The sequence below is a fragment of the Homalodisca vitripennis genome, chromosome 2, assembly GCF_021130785.1.
Source record: "Homalodisca vitripennis isolate AUS2020 chromosome 2, UT_GWSS_2.1, whole genome shotgun sequence".
NCBI lineage: Eukaryota > Metazoa > Arthropoda > Insecta > Hemiptera > Cicadellidae > Homalodisca > Homalodisca vitripennis.
This window is the reverse complement of record NC_060208.1, coordinates 118,330,521-118,350,277: the sequence shown is the minus strand read 5'-3', so window position 1 is coordinate 118,350,277 and position 19,757 is coordinate 118,330,521. Positions and strand designations below refer to the sequence as shown.

The 19,757-nt window shown below is 32.9% G+C and overlaps 1 protein-coding gene across 1 annotated transcript in view; it reads left to right on the top strand.

The window, feature by feature from the left end:
• Window positions 1-18,056, top strand: part of LOC124354646 (F-box only protein 33) — a 49,923-nt gene extending 31,867 nt beyond the window's left edge. The window contains exon 7 of the mRNA XM_046805268.1: window positions 7,095-18,056. Within this exon, the coding sequence (XP_046661224.1) occupies window positions 7,095-7,229 (135 nt within the window). The 3' untranslated portion in view covers window positions 7,230-18,056. The remainder of the gene's footprint in view (window positions 1-7,094) is intronic.
• The last annotated feature ends 1,701 nt before the right edge of the window (window positions 18,057-19,757 follow it).

The following is a 19,757-nucleotide window of genomic DNA, read 5'->3' as shown; positions in this document are numbered from 1 at the left end:
GCACCTGTGCTGACTGCATTGGCTCGCATTCCTACGGTGCCTACCTCAACCACAACCGGACTTCCTAAATTACAACCTCTGATTACAACTTTGAACATAGAGGAGACAGACAAACCTCTACATTCAAAACTGAAATTTATTTTTAACTTACTAAGTATAAATTCTGATAGTTAAATAGCAACACTGACTAAACCTAAGGAATCAGACAGACCTCCAATAAAAAAACTTAATCTATTCACTTAATATTTTAAAATCTGGAATTAAATGCACTGGCCCCTGTAGTAGGTGGCATCATGCCAGCTGCCAAAACATACTTGAGAAAACACTAAAGAAATTGACTGCTGAACAAATTAATGTATGGGAATACAGTATATGTTCAATATTTGACGAAAACACTCTGTAACCACTATTGAGTTGAAATGAAAACTGTTAAACTCAAGTGCCTTCAAGACAAATATGTTTCTTGCAATTCTCAAAACTCAACTCTAGACCTCAAGAATCAAGACAGGACAGAATGTGAAGGTGATATCAGCCAGCTGGATCTATTTCCAGCCAATCAGTCTTCCAAGAACATTAATTACTCCAGAACACAAAATTGAACGTCTTTTGGGCAGCTCATGTATTACTAAAGAAAACAACCCACTGCCTCAAGAAACAGCTGATGCTGTTGAAGCCAAAACCATAAGCCTAAAAGAATATCTAGAGAAATCTCTTACTTTCGCTGCAGAGGTGGGAAATGCCTTACAAGTTGAACATGGAAAATTGAAACAAGACCTAAATATCATGGTAATTAATAAGCTCAACTAGCTCAACATATTACTGGCTTTAAACAATTTTAGCGATACTAAGCTTGAAATAAAAATTGAAGAACTTAAAAATGAAAAAGAAGTTCTGATCAACAGAAATATGGCTTTAATAGGAACATTAAGCCAAGTGGAACATCACCTTTTTCGATTATAACTCAAGACTTTGAGGAGCAAGATAGAGAAAAAGAACAAACTATCACTTGCTATGACAATATAATTAAAGAACTACAAGAAGTAATGAAAAATCTGAAAGTCAATCGTGATGAAGTTAATCAAAGAGCACAATCTTTAAGAGCTTTTAAAACTACAGAAATACAAACCAGTACATTAGAGACTGCTCTCACGATACCTACATCACCTCTCCTCTTGAGTTAACAAGAATGAAAATTCTTCAAGATCACATGGATGAACAGATTTCAAGAACAACTGGACAATAAAATTATAAAGGCAGTTTCAATCACACGAAATATACCTGTAACAACAAAAGTGACATGTAGACAACTGTACAATTCGACAAAAACCACAAAAATTCAAACTGAAAGAGGGAAAAATCAGTTTAGGGTCTCCTCGTAAATGGCAAAAAACCTGAGCAAAACTCAAAGAAAATAAGAATAAATAGGAAACAAGTTCATCTGACCAGCTCACAGAAACAATAGAAATTCAAAACTCCAATAGGGTTTTAAATAAGGTAGGAACACCTCCTCACTCAACCAAACCACTGAGACCAGGGGAAACTGTTGAAGATATTTTCCAGAACAGTGTGGATGAATTTAAAGCAAGAGACAAACTGCATGTTAGGCATATAAAACTAAGTAAGGGAGCAGACCAAACTATGTCACAAACTCTGACTAAAACTTTAACAACTCAACCAGTTGAAGCACAGACACCAAACACCAACATATCCATTCACAAAACACTGACCAGCCATAACAAAGCCAAGTTTTAACACCTTTCAATTATTTTGGAGAGGACATTTTTATGACAAAAGAATCCATGATCCTAACACTCTCACGCTCATCAGCTGAAGATATTGGCCACAACTCATCGGAGTCTGAAAGTTTTTGAGGCATTCAAGATCAGAAGAAAGGCCGTGACAAAAAACAACCAGCAAAAGAACAATTTATATCAAGCAGGCAGGTTAAACAATAAAATAGAAAGATTAAACCACATATTAGCAGAAATTACTCCAGATATAAATCAAAATCAAAACATCCTTTAATAACATGTTCATTGAGAACAGAAATGGTCAATTATACATAGTCATAATTCAAATCACATAGAGAAACAAATTATACATTTGTAAATGAGACAGTGAAATGTTTTAACAGATAAAGCGTTCTTTGGGATCGTTTTAGTCGTGTTGAAGGAACTCGTTGATGGAGTAAAATGGACGTTCGGCCAACCAGCTGTGAAGTCTTGATTTCAGCTTGCTTCCACTTCCTGTTCTTATGTCCCTTGGTAGACGGTTGAAGAATTTAGCACCTTTATATGTGGTTTTTTTCTCATATTGAGTGAGGCGATGTGCTGGGAGGTTGTAGAGGTTGGCATTACGTGTGCAGTAGGTGTGTAGATCCGATCCTCTCAAGAGATCTTCTTCATCCACGTACATCACAACTTCTTTGATATAGAGTCCAACAATCGTTAAGATATTTAATGATTTAAATGCTTCCCTGCAGCTGTCAAGTCGTTGCAGTCCGGCTAAAGTTCTGACTGCCTTTTTTTGAATGACCAGGATTTTCTCGATGTTTTCTGCAGAAGCTGCACCCCAGACGGCAAGGCCATACCTTAAGTGTGTTTCGAAGAGTGGAAAATATGCAGTTCTTGCTGTTGCTAGGTCGCTAATGGCCTTAATTTGTTTAATTGCATAGACACTAGTGTTTAATTTTTTACAAAGATTATTGTGTATATATTGTGTAACAGAACATGTAACAGCAGATAAAATTGGAAAACACGCGGCTACTAAACTACGTTCTTGTCTATGTCTATAGCTACAGCAGAGAAGATCACAGGAAAGGGGGAGTTGTGATATATACGACAAACATCCTGGAAAATAAAATTGAAAATATTGACATAAATGGACACTGTATTGAATTGATATGTGAAGCAGCACTCATAACTGTTGAAAACGACTGATGGTAAGCTTTTGCATGTTTTGGGAATTTACAGACCATCAGGAGCACTCCTTAACTAAGACTGGCATCATTAGATAACATATTAACTGTGCTACCAACACGGAGAAATCCAATTATTATGATGGGCAATATCGACTCTCTAAAGAACTACAAAGATAACAAACTTGCTAGAAGAAACACTCTACATGCACAGAACACAATTACCACCAACAAGAGTAACACTACATTTTACGTCTTCTATTGACTGTGTATGTTCAAATATCTCCCCTACACTCATAGATGAAAAAGTGCTACATGAAGGAATCTCGGACCACGGTGCACAACTGACCACTATTAATTTAGACACAGTCAATCTTAACTATTACACAACAAGCAGAAATTTCAATCAAGAAAACATATCCCACTTAAAATCAATAGTAGCTGAGAAATGCTGGCAGGAGTTGTACAATACTTATGAAGTAGATGAAGCCTACAAAGTTTTTAGTGGGACTACCAACCTGGCATTAGATTTAGCATGTCCTAAATCCAAAGTAAAGGCAAAGAAGAAAAAACATAGAAACTTGTAATATGATGCTGACACTTTCACTTTAAAAAATTATTCTCCTGCCAAATGTGAATTGAGGAGTGTTATTCATTTCCTGTCAGCAGAAGGGAATAGTGCAGCAGAATTTCATCAGAGAATATGCTGTGTTTACAGAAAAAACATTATGAATGATGGTATTGTACGTGAATGATGTAGAAAGTTTAAAGATAGCTGAACTGACATGCATGATGAAGGAGGTCAAGGATACAAGTCTGTCGCTACAAACAGCCTTGTTGAACAAATTGAAAAGTGCTTAGAGAAAACCGGAATTTACAATAAAAGCTTTATCCAGAGGTGTCAAAATTTTCTCTTTGCTATATTGTTACAGAACATTCAGACTAAAAAGATTTGTGCTCGCTGGATCCTAAACATGTTAACTGACATCCACAAAACTCGCCGAATGGTTTCAGCATTGACATTCCTTTAATTGAATCTTTGAATTTGATATTCGGACATCTTTAAACTTTTGACGCGATTCATGCACAACACCATCACTCATTATGTTTTTCCTGTAAACACAGCATATTCTCTGATTAATTTCTGCTGCAGTATTCTCTTCAGCTTGTGGGAAATGAATAACACTCCTCAATTTACATTTGGCAGGAGAATCAATAGAGGCAGCCATGTTTATGTGAGTGCAGTTTTGCGTAAAACTGACTACGTAAACTCAGCAGTGTTTGTCAGTTGTTGTAGCTGAGAATACATTCATGTTATTTTGGTATAGGTGGCAGATCACTTTACAGATAAGTGATTAGCTAATGAGAATTGTTCTTTTAGTATTATAAGGATTTTAAAATTAAAATTAAATTAAATTCAAAATCAACAATCCAGTTGCTAGAAACGTCTTAAAAAACATTATAATAATACCAAATGTACTAAATATACCTATTTTAATTTAAAATATACACTTTACTTTTGAAAAATCTTATAATAGAGCTTCAATTATATGTAATTTTACTTGTTTATTTGTGTATTGATCAGAAAAGTGTTACCTTGTCACAAAACAGAGATTCAGTGAAGGAAAAATTTCTCTTAGTATGGTTGGTGGTAATTCTAGTGAAAGAGTAGAGCTATTTGTGGGATTTCTCCATTGCCACTGCCACTCCATTACCAAAAGCTATCGGTAGTTCTGGTGAGTAAAATGGGTATTGTAGTAGATTTTTTTAACCCTAGAATGGTAACGTCTATTTGCCACACATAAATGGTAACGCGTAGTCTCTCAGACTACTTTAGGGAAAAAATGATAAAAATTTAATTAAAATTAAATTTATTTACAAATGACATTATTTACATCTTAGAGGTCATGTTTCCTAATTTTTGTTGATTTAAGTCTTTATTGGAAACTTTACACACAGCATTCCTCGGTGCTCCAAGCAAATATGCTTATAACATTTTGTGCACTGGAATCGAGTCATTCTCCTTTTTTTCGCTGGGCAAACTGCACAAATCTTCCTTGTTCCTGCTTCTTCAATAACACTTTGAGCCTCAGATGTTGATGGGCCAACGACATCTTCAATGTTGCGTTTGAGATTCCTTGATAAATTTGGCAGTTTTTGTCTTCCCTGAATGTGTGGAGTTGTTAGTTCAACACATATTTCTTTAGCAAATGCCCTTCTTGTCATTGGCTTAATTTTTTTGACAATGCCTGATGGACATAAATAACAAATGAGTTGATTAAAAAATGATAAAAAAAAAAAACGTTTCATCATGATCACTTTCTTGCTCGTCACAATCACTTCGTTCAAGTTCAGATAGTATTTCTCTTATTTCAAAACTAGTGTTCAGTGCATCAGCCATGGTTACTTGACCATCTACGGTAAAAATTATCACAAAAACTAACACTACATTCGCACAAAACAACTTTTCATATATTTACTCAGGAACAAAAAAGTTACATAAACGGTAACGCGTAGTCTACCAGACGACTATGGACTCACTGAAATGAACTGAGTGAATGAAATAAAATGGAACCCTATCCAGCATTGACCTTGGCTGGCAGGGGGAAGGTATTGGTGATGGGGGGTTGGTCACGTCATGCACCTACCACCTGGACCGGTTTTTGTAGCTTGCGTCGTCTGAGAGACTACGCGTTACCATTCTAGGGTTAATATAGTCATTTGAGACGGTGTGCTAACATCAAAATCTGTGTTTTGTGGGAAAATCATCATCTGAGGCCTTTGGAATTTTAAACAAAGAGAACATAATTAAATAATAGCAGTATACAAATGTTTTCATGGAGGTCACACAAACATAGAATATTACCTTCAGCATGATAACCTCTACCTCAACTTCCAGTGTAGAAACACAGTGTTCATCATACAGAAGAAACTGTGAACAAATAATAATAATTGTGCAAATAAGTACTGATACTATTATACTATTATATTTAAACTCAGAATTTCACAAGGAAGTGAAAACAATTTTAAATAGTCATTTTAACATTGAACTTGTATTCTTTTCATGGTTTCAAAAATATTAGCTCCTGATCTATAAAAGAAGTCAGAGTAAACATTTTTGAGATGGCTGATGAACAAGACAAGTTTGTGATTAAAAAGGTGATAGATTATTAAATATGATGCTTCCTTTAAATTCCTTGACTAGCTGCTGCACTAAAAGTGATGTTTTAAAATCTGACAAATGAACAAAGTCCTTTCAACAGCAGTGACAGGAAAAGTTGCAGATGGCTCGGCACTTTCAAATCAATGTGTGTAACCATAGATAGAGAAATTTCAAATGTTTTCCAGCTTACTTACTTGTTAGTGGGCCTCTGTTAAATGTACATGGGTTGTGCAGAAAGTAAAAAACATTTAAAATAAATTGAAAAAATTGTATTACACAGGTGAAAGGTAAATTCTTAAAGCTATGTATGTATTACCATTCAGATTAAGGCATTTGTCATACATACATGTGGCAAATGTTATTCAATTCAGTCTCTGTAGAAATCTTCTGTCTGTGACTTGAACTACTACTTACACCAATATGCAGTTCTGAATAATTGTCAAAAGTTGTTCACCTCAATATTGTGTACAAAGTTTTCTGAAATTTGAAAAAAAAATGTTCTGAAAGTTTGTAATCATGGAATGATGTTTTTCACGAATCACAAATTACGTCAGTGATTATGATCAACACTTCATTAGTCACTGGGTCTACCACCATAATCCTCATTTTGAACATTTATGTAGCCTCTTTTTAAATCAGTACATTGTTGCCTAATTTAACTTTCACTCACTATGCTTTTCCTTTACACATAACAAAGTTGGCAATAACTTTCAGTTGGTTTATGGATTCTTGCCAGTTAAAACTTAATCACAGAACACATCTCACAAATGGCAGGATTTCCTATAACAGAGTACATTTTTACAAATTACAGAGAGCAAAGTAGAAGGGGTCAAGTCCGCACACTATTATTACAACTGGATGCGTAATGAATGTAGGAACATTTTGACAAGGTGGTAACTCCAGACTTGCCCACATCTGCGATAGACCAAAATGTCTGTTTCTTTCTGGACAGCCCTTGTAGTTGACAACACTAGGTATATGCACACTAATAAAAACAATCATTATGTACTGTAGGACACCAGTAACTGCTTGAAGAAGCCGTGGAGAGCACTGGTGGAACCCCAAATGCATTCTGTCATCTGGAACTCTGAGGCAGGCGATTCAGATGAGTTTGTGCTTCCGATTGTACTACAAGACATCGAGCCGTAACTGCCACCATACAGCAGCCACATAATATACTTGTGTTAGCTCTGAGAAGGTATTTTCAAATTATTAGCAGATGGTTCAACTATTACCACGTCACAATGGAAAGATGTAGAGAGAAGTTATACGCATAAGTATTTTAGACGTTTTTTCCTTGGAATTGTGATTTTAACGTACTTTCATCTTTAAAATTTCACTTTTAATATTTAAAATAGCCTTTTATAATTTAGATTATGTACCATAGACTAGCTGTGAACACATATAGCACAATGTTTTTGTAAATTCCACTTCCTAAAGTGCTCTCATTCTGTGATACCTTAACCTACATGTGCAACAACACAGTGTTGGATTGATGATTCAAAAATTTCTTTTGGATAAGTGCTGTATCAATAGATAGCAACATTCTGTTTAGTTTTGATGTTTATAATCTGTCTCTCAGATTTTGAACCAAATTAAGATAAGGAAACAGATATTGTGAAAAATTCATCATTGTGTTTGTAAAGTAGGCCTTTAAATGTTAACATACATAATTTCTATATAAATTAATTTTATATAATATTAAAATTATATCATTAACTTGACAACTATTTTAAATAATAATGAATAAAACAAATATTGGGAATGAAATATGCATAGTACGCTTTATTGTTAATAATTAATTCAAAATAATAGGTTATAATTATATTTCCAGTTACATAGTTAATGTAAACTCCCTAAGCATTGTAAGCTGTATTCTGTAAGTGTATAAAACTGTAATGATGCGTTGGGTTAATCTTAATCTAATGAAGAAGTAAGTAAATGAATTGTTCATACTACAAGTGTCATCAACTCATGGTGACCGTGACATAAGAGTGGTCACCCTCTCTGATCAAGATTTAATGTCTAAAGATCTAATGAGCAGGTGCATAGGTGTAACCAGGATTAAATAATTTGGAAATTGACATCATTATTTGATCACTATTATGACTATTTCATGTGTTTTTCACTCAGTATGTTACTTAGTTTTTACTAATACTACTATAGATATGTCTATATTTTCTTATTTATATAATGTGGTGGAATGAAGGGTTTGAAAACCCTAAACCTTCCTGGTTATACCTGTTGCCAAGAGTTAAATTTCGATGACTAACAACCTAATAGTTGATGACCAAGAGACTCAGATGAGGATTTATCCTGATGACTATCACTGAACGTGGGGATGTTATATATACAATGCTTATGATTAGTTTGCTATTGGATGCCATAAGTTTAAAGGCCTGATAAATGAGGCAGGATGTGATGAAGAGACAACAATGTTTCCAAGTCATGAGCATCGCTCATATTGCAAGTTCTGATATCACACTATTTAAGAATTCTCAATGATACTTTGTTTACTCGTGTGCTTGAGATAGCCAACAATTCCATCTCTGTGAAAGGGAATAGAGGCCATAGGATCAATTAAAATCGTATTGGTTGTGAAGTATCAAACATAATATTTTCAGTACTGTAGTGTGTAATTCCATTGATCAATCACTTAAATGATGAAGAACACGTGTAACCTTTCTAGTCAGCAGTTTGCTTGCTTGTCTAGCACAATATAAGGATTAACAACTTTCCTTAAGTCATCAGACTTGATTGGAATTTTATGAGGGTATACACAAAGGTTCCTGGAAAGATGTGAGGCTGTTGCTGGTAGTGCAATGGGATGATTTTGTAATCATGTGCGTTTACTTGATGTTTTGCAGTAATACTTCTCGTCATTATTCTTATAACATGTGCAGGAAAAAGTCATACCATATAACTTCAGTGGTCCTTAGTCAATTTTCAAGCACAAATGCAAAATTAATGTTTCAGCCTTCCTCATTAATGTTAAGTTGATGGACATCCATACTGCTATTTGTTATTAATTTACAAGGGAAAACTACAATTGAAATTTTTCTATAGAACTTCCCATGTTAGAGTATTACAACAGTTTTAGTGTGTTTTTGCAGCATGAAGAAAATTTGTAAAGCAGCGTCTTGTTCACTTACAGCATTAATTGATGTTTGTGATCAAATGTAATGTCCTGAGAAGAAAACAGTGATTAAACTACTCTTATAAGTTGCGTGAAACTCTGAGAAGAGGTGCATATGAGTTCTGCACAGGCACTATTTTGGAATTTTTCGACAGGGAAAGTAAATTTTAGATGTGTACCACATTTTATGATAATGTCTCTGAAGATCTACAGAGTAATTAATTTTTTGTCCATATTTTCTTAGGGACAGGATATTTTCTTGTTTAGATTCTGCCCACTCTCAAAAACTATTGGCATGCACTGAGAACTTAAAAAGCAGAGTAGGAGGCAGTTAAATGCAGTCCATGGTAGACAATATAGTTAATATCATGTTATTCTTTAGACACATTCTTTAGTAATTGAAGAGTTATTGATTTAAACACATATTAAAAATTAGTCTTTAACCATTTAAATTGTAATAAATCCTATGTTTCTTTTCCTTTAGTTATGAGATATAACACTTCAGCATAACTATTGACTTAAATCAAAATTTATTGCTGAACTCATTGCTATGTCAGCCACTACTGTCTTCTGATTATTTCTGATAACAGAACTAAACATATTGCTACGGCTAAAACTAGGTTATATACTAAAAAGAAGGTAACAACTCACCTTAGTTGGAATTATTACTTCATTAAGAAGGGAGAATGGTGAGCTGGGAATCTGGCATGGAGAATGTTGAAGTAAATTTATGTTGCCACAACCCTCCCCAACAAAGTGTTAGATTTTCTTCCCTACAAACAGAAAGATGCCTCCAATGAACTCCTTTAGGATATTCCTTTGTCTTAGACATTCGCTATTCTTTTTCCACCCCATAGCTTTCCCCACTCTTCCTGGGGAACTTTAATAGATTTTGAAGGACATGTCTAGCTCGCACTACAGAAGAGGAATCCTGTTGAACTTTTGATCATTGAGATTCATATATACATTATTTTGTTTGCAGACAATTGTCGAACAATAACTGGTTAATGTTTGTGTCTCACTTGCATCATCAAAATTGATCTCATCATCTGAAGCCTTTTAATTTAAACTAATGCAAGCCTATACCTTCTGAGATTTTCCCCAAAGTATACAGCACCTGCAGGTTTGCTTATGAAATTCAGAATTCCACATCTCTAACATCATTTAACAAATATTTTAATTGCTCAGAAGATTCAGTAAAAGATGCAATTTTACCTAAGTGACAAGATATCTTCAATCAAAATTACAGTTAGTAACGTTTAAAAAAATATTATAGTCGTTGGAAAAATATCACTCCCACCCCCATCATCAAATTTCCCCAGTGTGTCTTAGGATGTTTGAACTTAAAGTAGATTTTCTATTTTTGTTTCAAAATCTCTTTCTTTTGCCTTCCCAATACTGAAAATAACAAAAAAACTCAAAGTTTTTAAAGATTCCAGATGTTTTTAAAATGTTGAGAATTTTAAAATCGGAAAAATATTTTAATTTAGGGCAGTTAATATAGTTGCCATATTTAAAACTCGGCAACTATAAGATTATATGTATTCCATATTTAAATAAAAGTTTACACTAAAACTAATTTTCACAGTAAAGACTTGAATGAGTGCCTGCATGTGGAACCAAATATTTTGGAAATATTTTGTGTACATGCAGAAAACAAATAAATTTATTGAAAATTTTTCAATTTGTTTTTCAGTATCAGTAGGGTAAAATAAATAGATTTTGACAACAAAATTGAAAAATCTATTTGATAACCAAATTTGTTACTGTGTGAAAACCCTCATCTCCAATTCCGTATTGTGTTAATGCAAAAGGACCAGAAGGAGTAACACTTTCAGAAGCAACAGGTCATTATTGGAATTCAGTAATCTGGATAGGGAAATGCTCCTAATTTACCGTGTAGTCTGTAATTTACATTTTAGAGAAATTTCTGTTCTTGCTCCTAGCACTTTGCCTTGGAAGCTTATGGCCTCCGATAGGGGTGTCGGGAGTGTGAATCAATTGGCTAATGTCCCCTGAGATTATTGATGGTCCCAAATACTCAAACTTCAGAAATAATCAAAGGGGTTGACCTCATTTACTTCCATGCAGATCTTTTCTAATCTGTGAACAGATTAAAATCACATACAATCAATAAAAACAGTTTGGGCACATTAATAAACTCCCTTAATTCATAATCATTGCTGTCTTTCCTTTGTAATTGTTTCTGTAACCGTCATAAAAAAAAGTTATTGCCTTATTTTACACATTTCTATGACTCAGGAAACATTACAATAACTCGTCTAATATTAATGTCATATTAATACTGTACTTCACTGGAATTCGTAAAAAAAAATTAGATAGACATTATAGGAATTTTATGACTGTTTTATTTGTCTAGTTCAACATGTATTCTTGATACGGCAATTAATTACTATGGCTATACAATTTATTTGATAGCGAATTTTAGTTAGAATTTATTTGCTTCTGCATAAACACAAACATTAAAAAAATCTCTCTTTTATAGATGAATATATGTATATATTGCAAATGTCATAAAATCTTTTTAATCAACTAAGACTTTCATTACTTGTATACTTAATTATGTAACATTGATTTACATTGTTATTCATAATTATTGCTTTTAAAATGTAGCTAGCTATTATAATCAATATGTAGAATTCTGTTATGTTACTGTACCAATGATACAACTTAGTGGCCCCCCTACTGATACTTGCTTGCTGCCCGGATATACACCCTCAATTTTACACCTTTATTAATGAAGGCTAAAACCTTTATTATTTCATTATGCTTTATGTTATGTAATAAAAATATACTTGTTTATGGAATTATGATGCATTAAAAACCTTCTAGCCTTCATTGTTTAAACCTTTGCTAATATTCAATTTTCCTTGATACATAGTGATTCTAACATTGCATTATTTGTAATCTCAATAATAAATAGTATATTAATAAATTAAAAATAATTGTTTATATATGTAAATGTAAAATAATTGTTTGTATATCTCATATTTTATACTTTTTGCTTTCCAGTGGATTGTTTATTGTTATCACTATATAGGCAGAGTCTTTTGCTTTAGCAAATACTATTTTGTTATTGTTTAGAAAATATAAATTTATTTTGATACATATATTCTTGTTGGTCTGTCATTTAGTAAGTAAGATTTATTAATGAGTTCCTGTAAGTAATGTTTGATGTTTGTCACTTGTAAACAGCTATTTCCCAATGTGTCAAATGATGTATATGTCTAGTCTTACCTACGTAGAACTGCAATATTGAAATTAAAGAACATAGCATCGCATTATGAACTACACTGTAAACTCTATTATTTTCATTAAAGCTAAGTTACTCTCTGAGAGTTACTTAATGCACAGAATATCTTTACAGTATTGAGGTTATATTTGTATTTATCTATCATTTCCATGTTTGTTGCTATTTTAGAAGAGAAGCAACAAAAGTAGAATCAGGTTCCTGCTGGTCTATACTTATTCTGGCCAAGGATTACCATAGGTTTAAAACTAGTTGATGGTTAAAATTTATTTAATCTCAGGGTTGCTCATATTTGATCCATTGATCAGGCCAGAGTTGTACCTGGTTTAAACCTGATCTGGCCTATAGTTGCTGTTGGTCTACACCTAGCCTGCCCCAGAGCTGTTGCTGGTTTAAATTTAATCTGATCTAGGGTTGATGTTGGTCTATCCCTTATCTGACCCAGAGCTTTTGTTGGTTTAAATCTGATCTAGGGTTGCATTTGGTCTACACCTAGTCTAGGCCAGAGATGTTGCTGGTTTAAATTTAATCTGATCTAGGGTTGATGTTGGTCTATCCCTTGTCTGACCCAGAACTTTTGTTGGTTTAAATTTAATCCGATCTAGGTTTATTGTTGATCTATACCTAGTCTAGGCCAGAGCTGTTGCTGGTTTAAATTTAATCTGATCTAGGGTTGATGTTGGTCATAATATAAGTATCAACCACATATTTCCACCAGATTTTCAGTTTGTATTAAGTTCAAGCCAAGGCTTTTTGCTCAAAATTTCTCCATAGATCTTTAGGCAAAAGTAGAAGACAGTGGAGGAGGACCAAGTGCTATTCCCTCATCTTAACATTAAATTTAATCCTGTAACTAAAAATAGTTATATTGAGTGAGTAGTTGCAGCAGTTCCATAATTACTCGCACAGGAAAGTTTAGTCCTTTTTTTTAATGTTTGGTCTTCTTTGAGAGTGAGTTAATGATTCTGAGAGTTTCTAGAACGGGTACAGTTTACATTGATGATTGACGATTTTAACTTCTCTACAATGCAGGTGTAAAACAATTGTGAGAATTGGAAAACAGAATTTAATGAACATTATTGTAGTATCAGAACAGTATTATTTCCTGACCTCCCTAACACTATTTCTACACGTTATGTGTTTATTTGTGTAAAACGTAAAAAATTTACAAAATATCTTGAAATAAGTTGATATTGACTTATATTTGAACATTGACAATTGAAATTTTAAATGTATATTTTTACATTGTAAGGTGATTAATTATATGGATTCAAATACTATACTGCAAGGAATAGTATGAATCAACTTGATAAGGTTTGAATTTGAAGGTTGGATTTTTTGTTTTTTGTCTGGAAGAGACTGCAACAAAGCTAGCACCTCTTCTTCCAAGGTAACTTAATTGAAATTTAGTGGCCGCTATCACTTTTTGTGGTGGATATAGGATGTAACATGGGATCTCGACAGGAGGTGGCCCCTACCACCACCCCTCATTCTGAATTTCCTGTCACTCTATAAACAGCAGAAATGTCCTTTTAGGACTATGCAATGAGACTATGCCCTGCTTTTTATCCTAAGGGAATAGAAGGGAATCAATTATTGAACCAGAAGTCACCAACATAGGTTCTACTGTTTTCATATCCTCCAAGTTATCATTATTAGGGTTTTTAATAATTCTTTTTGAACATATTTAAAAGTAAAAACTTAAATCTGCAGTACTGAGATTATTTGCAAGTGGGTCTTTAAAGTTTTTTTTTTTTTTTTTAGGAGGAGGGGAGGGGAATTATGAAAATTATTGGATCACTTATTCTTCTATCCAAAATTGTACAAGAAGAATTGATCAGCACGGGAACCATATATTTAGTGAAACAAGGCTGGTAGAAGTTTGGATTTGAAACCAGGACTAGAGAGGTCTGTGATTAATTTGTCATATTTCAACATTTACTTTACCTCTCATTGTTTTCATCAGTGTAGATTCAGTTTAACAATACAGGAAACTATTAAGAGAGTATTTATATTTTCATTTTATGAACTTATTTCATAGTTTTCTTAATACATCTCCATAACTTTCTAGGAGACTCAGTGTTTACTGGCAGTCCTCTTTGCTCCAACATCCACTGAAATAAATTTGTGTAGATGTTCACATTTTCTCATTAAATATTAACTCTATATTTTCTTCTTACTTCTCAAGATACAGTAAGTTCCTGTAAAGGATCTGCTTTATATGAATAGAAAGGCATTTCTGATTTTACTGACAATAGCTGCAGGTTGTTTCTGACAAATGGCTGTGATTATTCATAAAATTTTTCATTGCACTTTTGATTTCTATTCAGACTACATGCGTTTTGTGTAAGGGCCACAATGAACGTATCACATTATTCCACATGTTTTGGAACAGTTTTCTTCAAGATGTCATTATCTTCTTCACCAACGTCAATTATGTTCTTGAAAATGTTTATTTCTTTTTGTTGAGGGATTGGTATTTTTAAAACAATGAATTTACAAGCACATGTATGTTTAAATCATCATGAACAATGGTTATTTGACTCTCTGTTCAGACAGTTTCTCCAACATGATCAATATTTACATCAGTGGTGGATGTTGAGAGTACCAACACCAAAGGTTATGTCCAATGTTTGGGTGATTTCATAAAACAATTTACAATGAGCATCTCTAGATCTTCAAAGGGTCAAAAATGAGAATTTGAAGCCAGTACACTGTCATAAAGGCAATATTTTGAATGTGTGACAAATAAACACAACTTTAAAGGTTTCAAAAGCAGCAGTAATGAAAAAATATCAGATGGCTTAGCACCTGCACCAGCATTGCTGCCAATAGAATGAAGAAAATTTCTTTTAGCACAGGTAACAATTCCATGAACATGAACCTATCTTGTATGATCATGTTATTAAATATATTATGTTTATCAGCTTTTTACCTGGTGGTAAGCAGTAGAAGAAGTGCTTGTTTTCTGGATGTACTTTGATTTATTAGCTTTAACAAAATGGATTATATCTGTACTGTTTTCTGCTATATATTTTATTATTCTAGAACTCTAGAAGTTACTGATTTCTGAATTAATTGTATAACTTGATCATGTCTGAAAGTGTACCTCCATTTGCCTACACTTTTTACTCGAACTAACTGCTGTTCAGTGTTCAGTATACTGGGTGTTTTTGCCAAGTTGTCTCCTTCATAAAACTTTTATCATCTTGTCAAATCTTTGAATAGGAAGAGGAACAGAGGAATTTGAGCAGAGAAGACCATTTATAAACTATAGAATAGTTAATGCGCTGCACAAAACTCACCAATACGAATACATTATCAATTGTAATGCTTTATAGCACAAAGGGAATAGAACATAAATCAAGCAAATCTCTGAATGAGTTAAAGATAACAACTAATGAGCGGAGGGAAATCGCATTGTATAATCTTAATAATTCATAAACAAAGAGCTTACTGGTACTTGACAGATACTGTGTTTTAGTATTGTAACTTGTATCAGGGCAGGATATATTGTATTTGTTAAGTAATGCTTATTTTTACTAACAGAATTTTCTTTATGATGTTTAATAATTAGTAAGTGATTTATTTTTATATATATGCATTCAATTGTTATCAAAGAGAACCATGCAATAAATAAATATGCCAAGACTGCTCGAAAACATGGAATCAATTAGTTTAGTTGATCAAACCGTAGAATTTGTAGTGTAAATGTTGTCTACTGGGGTTACAACACTATCTCAATAACTGCAGGCAGTCTAGGATCAATATTGTTTAGTTCATATATTCTGTACCAATAAATGTGGCTTGTATTAATGTGGTAATTGTCCATGCCTTTACTTTGTCCAAGCTGCGAAGATGGCTAGATAATTAGGTAGCCCCATTAAAAATTACAAGATCACCTAATTCTTCACTACTTGGACAAGCAAAGTCAAAACAGAAAAGTGTCAAGGGTTGGTACCACTTTGTAGCCAATCAAGAAATTTAAATCATAAACTGTTGTGTAATAATGGGATTGATATTTGGCTTTGAAATGTTGAAAGTGGTTTATTGCTTTGTACTGAATTCTATTGGTTGTTAAGTGTTAATAGGGTGAAAAGCCCTGATCTAATGTAGTACTGTACTATTCTTGTTATGTAATGACTACTTCTATTTTACTATTGTCTTAGTATTTTGTTATTATTCAGATTATTTTATATAATTGTGTTGGGGTGGAATATTGATTGTAATTTTATTATTTTATATTGACCTGCTACCTTGTGTACAACACTTAATTTGTGCATTTTAACTCAATAATCAGATTAATATTTCTGAAATTTAAGGTGATTATTTTGCTTTCTAATTGCATTATTCAAAATTTAATACACATTACGAGGAATTTATAGTATCGTTGGTTATAAAACTTACACATTTTTATTCAATTATTTATTTAAACTGCAACAGTGTGTAATTTCTGCCAGTATTTTCAGATTATGTTCTTTTTTCGAACTAATGAGTGAAGTACCATATTTTAAAAATTAGCTCACACAATTTAGCACATTTTCACTATTTTTAGTTTACTATAGACCAAATAAGGTTTTTCAAACTGTGTAAAAGAAAATTTTGATGTCAGTCCATTATGTAGTGAATGTTATGGTAGTTAAATCTTTATGCATATCCTTTGTTTAGCAATAAAGAAGTTTATTCATTGTCTTGCAAACATGTATGCAAAGTATGCATTTATCTGTAACAGATGCAATATGATTGGAATATGATTCTATTTAAAATGACACTAATGTATACACCAGAATTTGAATAGAAACAGTATATGGTAGTGTTTGATACAAGGTAGCAGCCAATATCACTGGGCCTAAGCGCTAACATTGGAGTTTTTCTGCTCTGATATGATGGTAGTACTAAAGCCCAGTGTTAAAGTGTGAGGCCGGTTTAAAGCATTTTTGCTATTGTTGACTTTATCTGAACTCAGTATTATATTGTGTATAACCAATGTACATGTACGTAATGTACATGATGAATGTTGAGAGAGAAAGAGAGAGAATGATGATAACAACTAAACCAAACATCTGTGATATCAAGTAGTTTAAGTGATTGTGTATCTCTACGTCATGGATCACAGCACATTATGTTTTACCTTTATCTGCAGCACATCATGTAGAAGATATTTTTACAATAAGTCCAACTATTTTGAATACTCAAACTCAATATATAAGTTTTGTTTTAAAACACAATGTATTCAACTATTTGAACTATCTCTTTGCTCAAATTAGGTTCAGTATAATTAAAGCAAAGTTCTGAGACCATATTCATAAATTGTTTTATTGCGCTTTATTTAATGTTCATTCTTGAATGATTTGGTTTTAAAAAAGGGGTGTAAAACAGTTAATTGCAGTATGTGTCCATGGCGTAGGGCTTCGGCACGGGTCAGCTGTAACAACAAAGTACCTGAACTAGCAACACCATCCTAGGTTAGACAAGATATCACCATCTCTCCACACTGGATTGTAATATCTTATTGTTAGATTTGGCCTGATAAAGTCACTAAATATATGTTATTTTTTCATTTATAATAGTCTTTGTGCATTATTGACTTCCTTCTCCTTCACTGGACAGTGGCAAGATTATTAATTGGTCAGTAAAATATATGTACAAGTTATATGTAGAGCTTAGATCGTCACTTAATTTTGTATGGTGTATGGTTTGTACTAGACAAAAATCAAAACAAATAAAAACAACAACAAATAAGGAAATAATTATCAGGAATAAGAAACAAAATATATAAACAGAAAAACCTTGGGGAAGTGTGTTAGGTAAAGAGTGACGAAGACTTTTGAAAAGAATACATTGATAATTTCATAAAATAACAGATGGGAGTACTTATTGACTTTAGTTTTTCAATTAGTATTAGCTTCCATAGTAGTAGTTACACAAGTATTAGTATCTCGTGGAGGAACTGACATTAATTTTAAGCTGTACTGGATTAACTAATGTGTTTAATACTTTGAAGGAAGCATATGGATCAAAGAGTCCAAAAAATTTCCATGGCCAGCCAGCCATACTGGAGATTTCTTCCTCTTGAACAAAACAATTTCTTTGTTTTGTTTTGTGATTCCATGTATGTTTGTTTATTTATTCATTTGTGTTACATGTCATTTTATTTATTTTGACGTGTTCGATTTTTAATTACTTGACAACATGATTTGATAATGGAACAGTGCTCCCAAAACTAGCCATCTTGACATAACAAGTTGGATTGTCGCTGGAAAGATACATAACCTTATTTAATTTAATATTCAAAAATTAATCCAGGAGGCAATCAATGTATAAATGTAATGTATACCTGAATATTTGACACAATTCGTCTTTCTGAAACAACTTGAATTGTTGATGATTGTTGTTATAGTTCATTGATTTAGTTATACACTAACCACAGAGTAATAGGTTGATTTAAAATTAGTGTCAGTTTCTCCAATAGGTTGTACCGATTGAAAATTCACTCAATAACATTCAAGTGTTTCCATCTGTCTGACACTGCATGCATTTATAAAAATGTGCCCCATAAGTCCTTCTGACAATGTAATATTTGGAGGCTGTTGTCTTTACTTTTGGCACAGTAATTGCCTGGGTAAAGATGGCTCAAATCAGTTTAAGAGTAAACCAATACGGGTATGCTGTAAGTCCTGATATTCAAGAGCCTCCTGGAACTGTGCAGCAATACACATTTTAGTTCACAGGATTTTACAGTGATGGTTTTGCTTTCTATATCTTATACAAGGAGTGCTGCAGATATTGTCCATTAATTAAAAACATATTGCTTTACTTCATCACCTTGAAAACTATGCATAGATAGTTCTAGAACCATCTACAAGTCCAAGTGTGAGGTAGCTGACGCAATACCTCACTATTAACTAAAAGGTATGTAGGTGTAGATAATTCGATAATGTAATGCTGATTTTTTAACATTGGAGCAATGTCAAACTAAAAATGGTTTTATTATTTAAAACTATTAAATTACATGCAATAATGATTTCTTACACAAAATTTCATTAATATAAAAAAACAGAAAATGTTATTGAATTTTGTACAAAATTAAAAAAATTACTAGAGCACATTTTCTAAATCCATGTGTTTGAAGCAAAAAAGTTCTTGGCAGTTTTGCATGTACCATACTAAAGCGTGTGTCAGGAAGCGTTAATCCACTACTAGACGTAAAACATAAAAATAAACATACAAGGTGTGTTGAAAAAGTATCATGAATTTTGAATTTTCACGG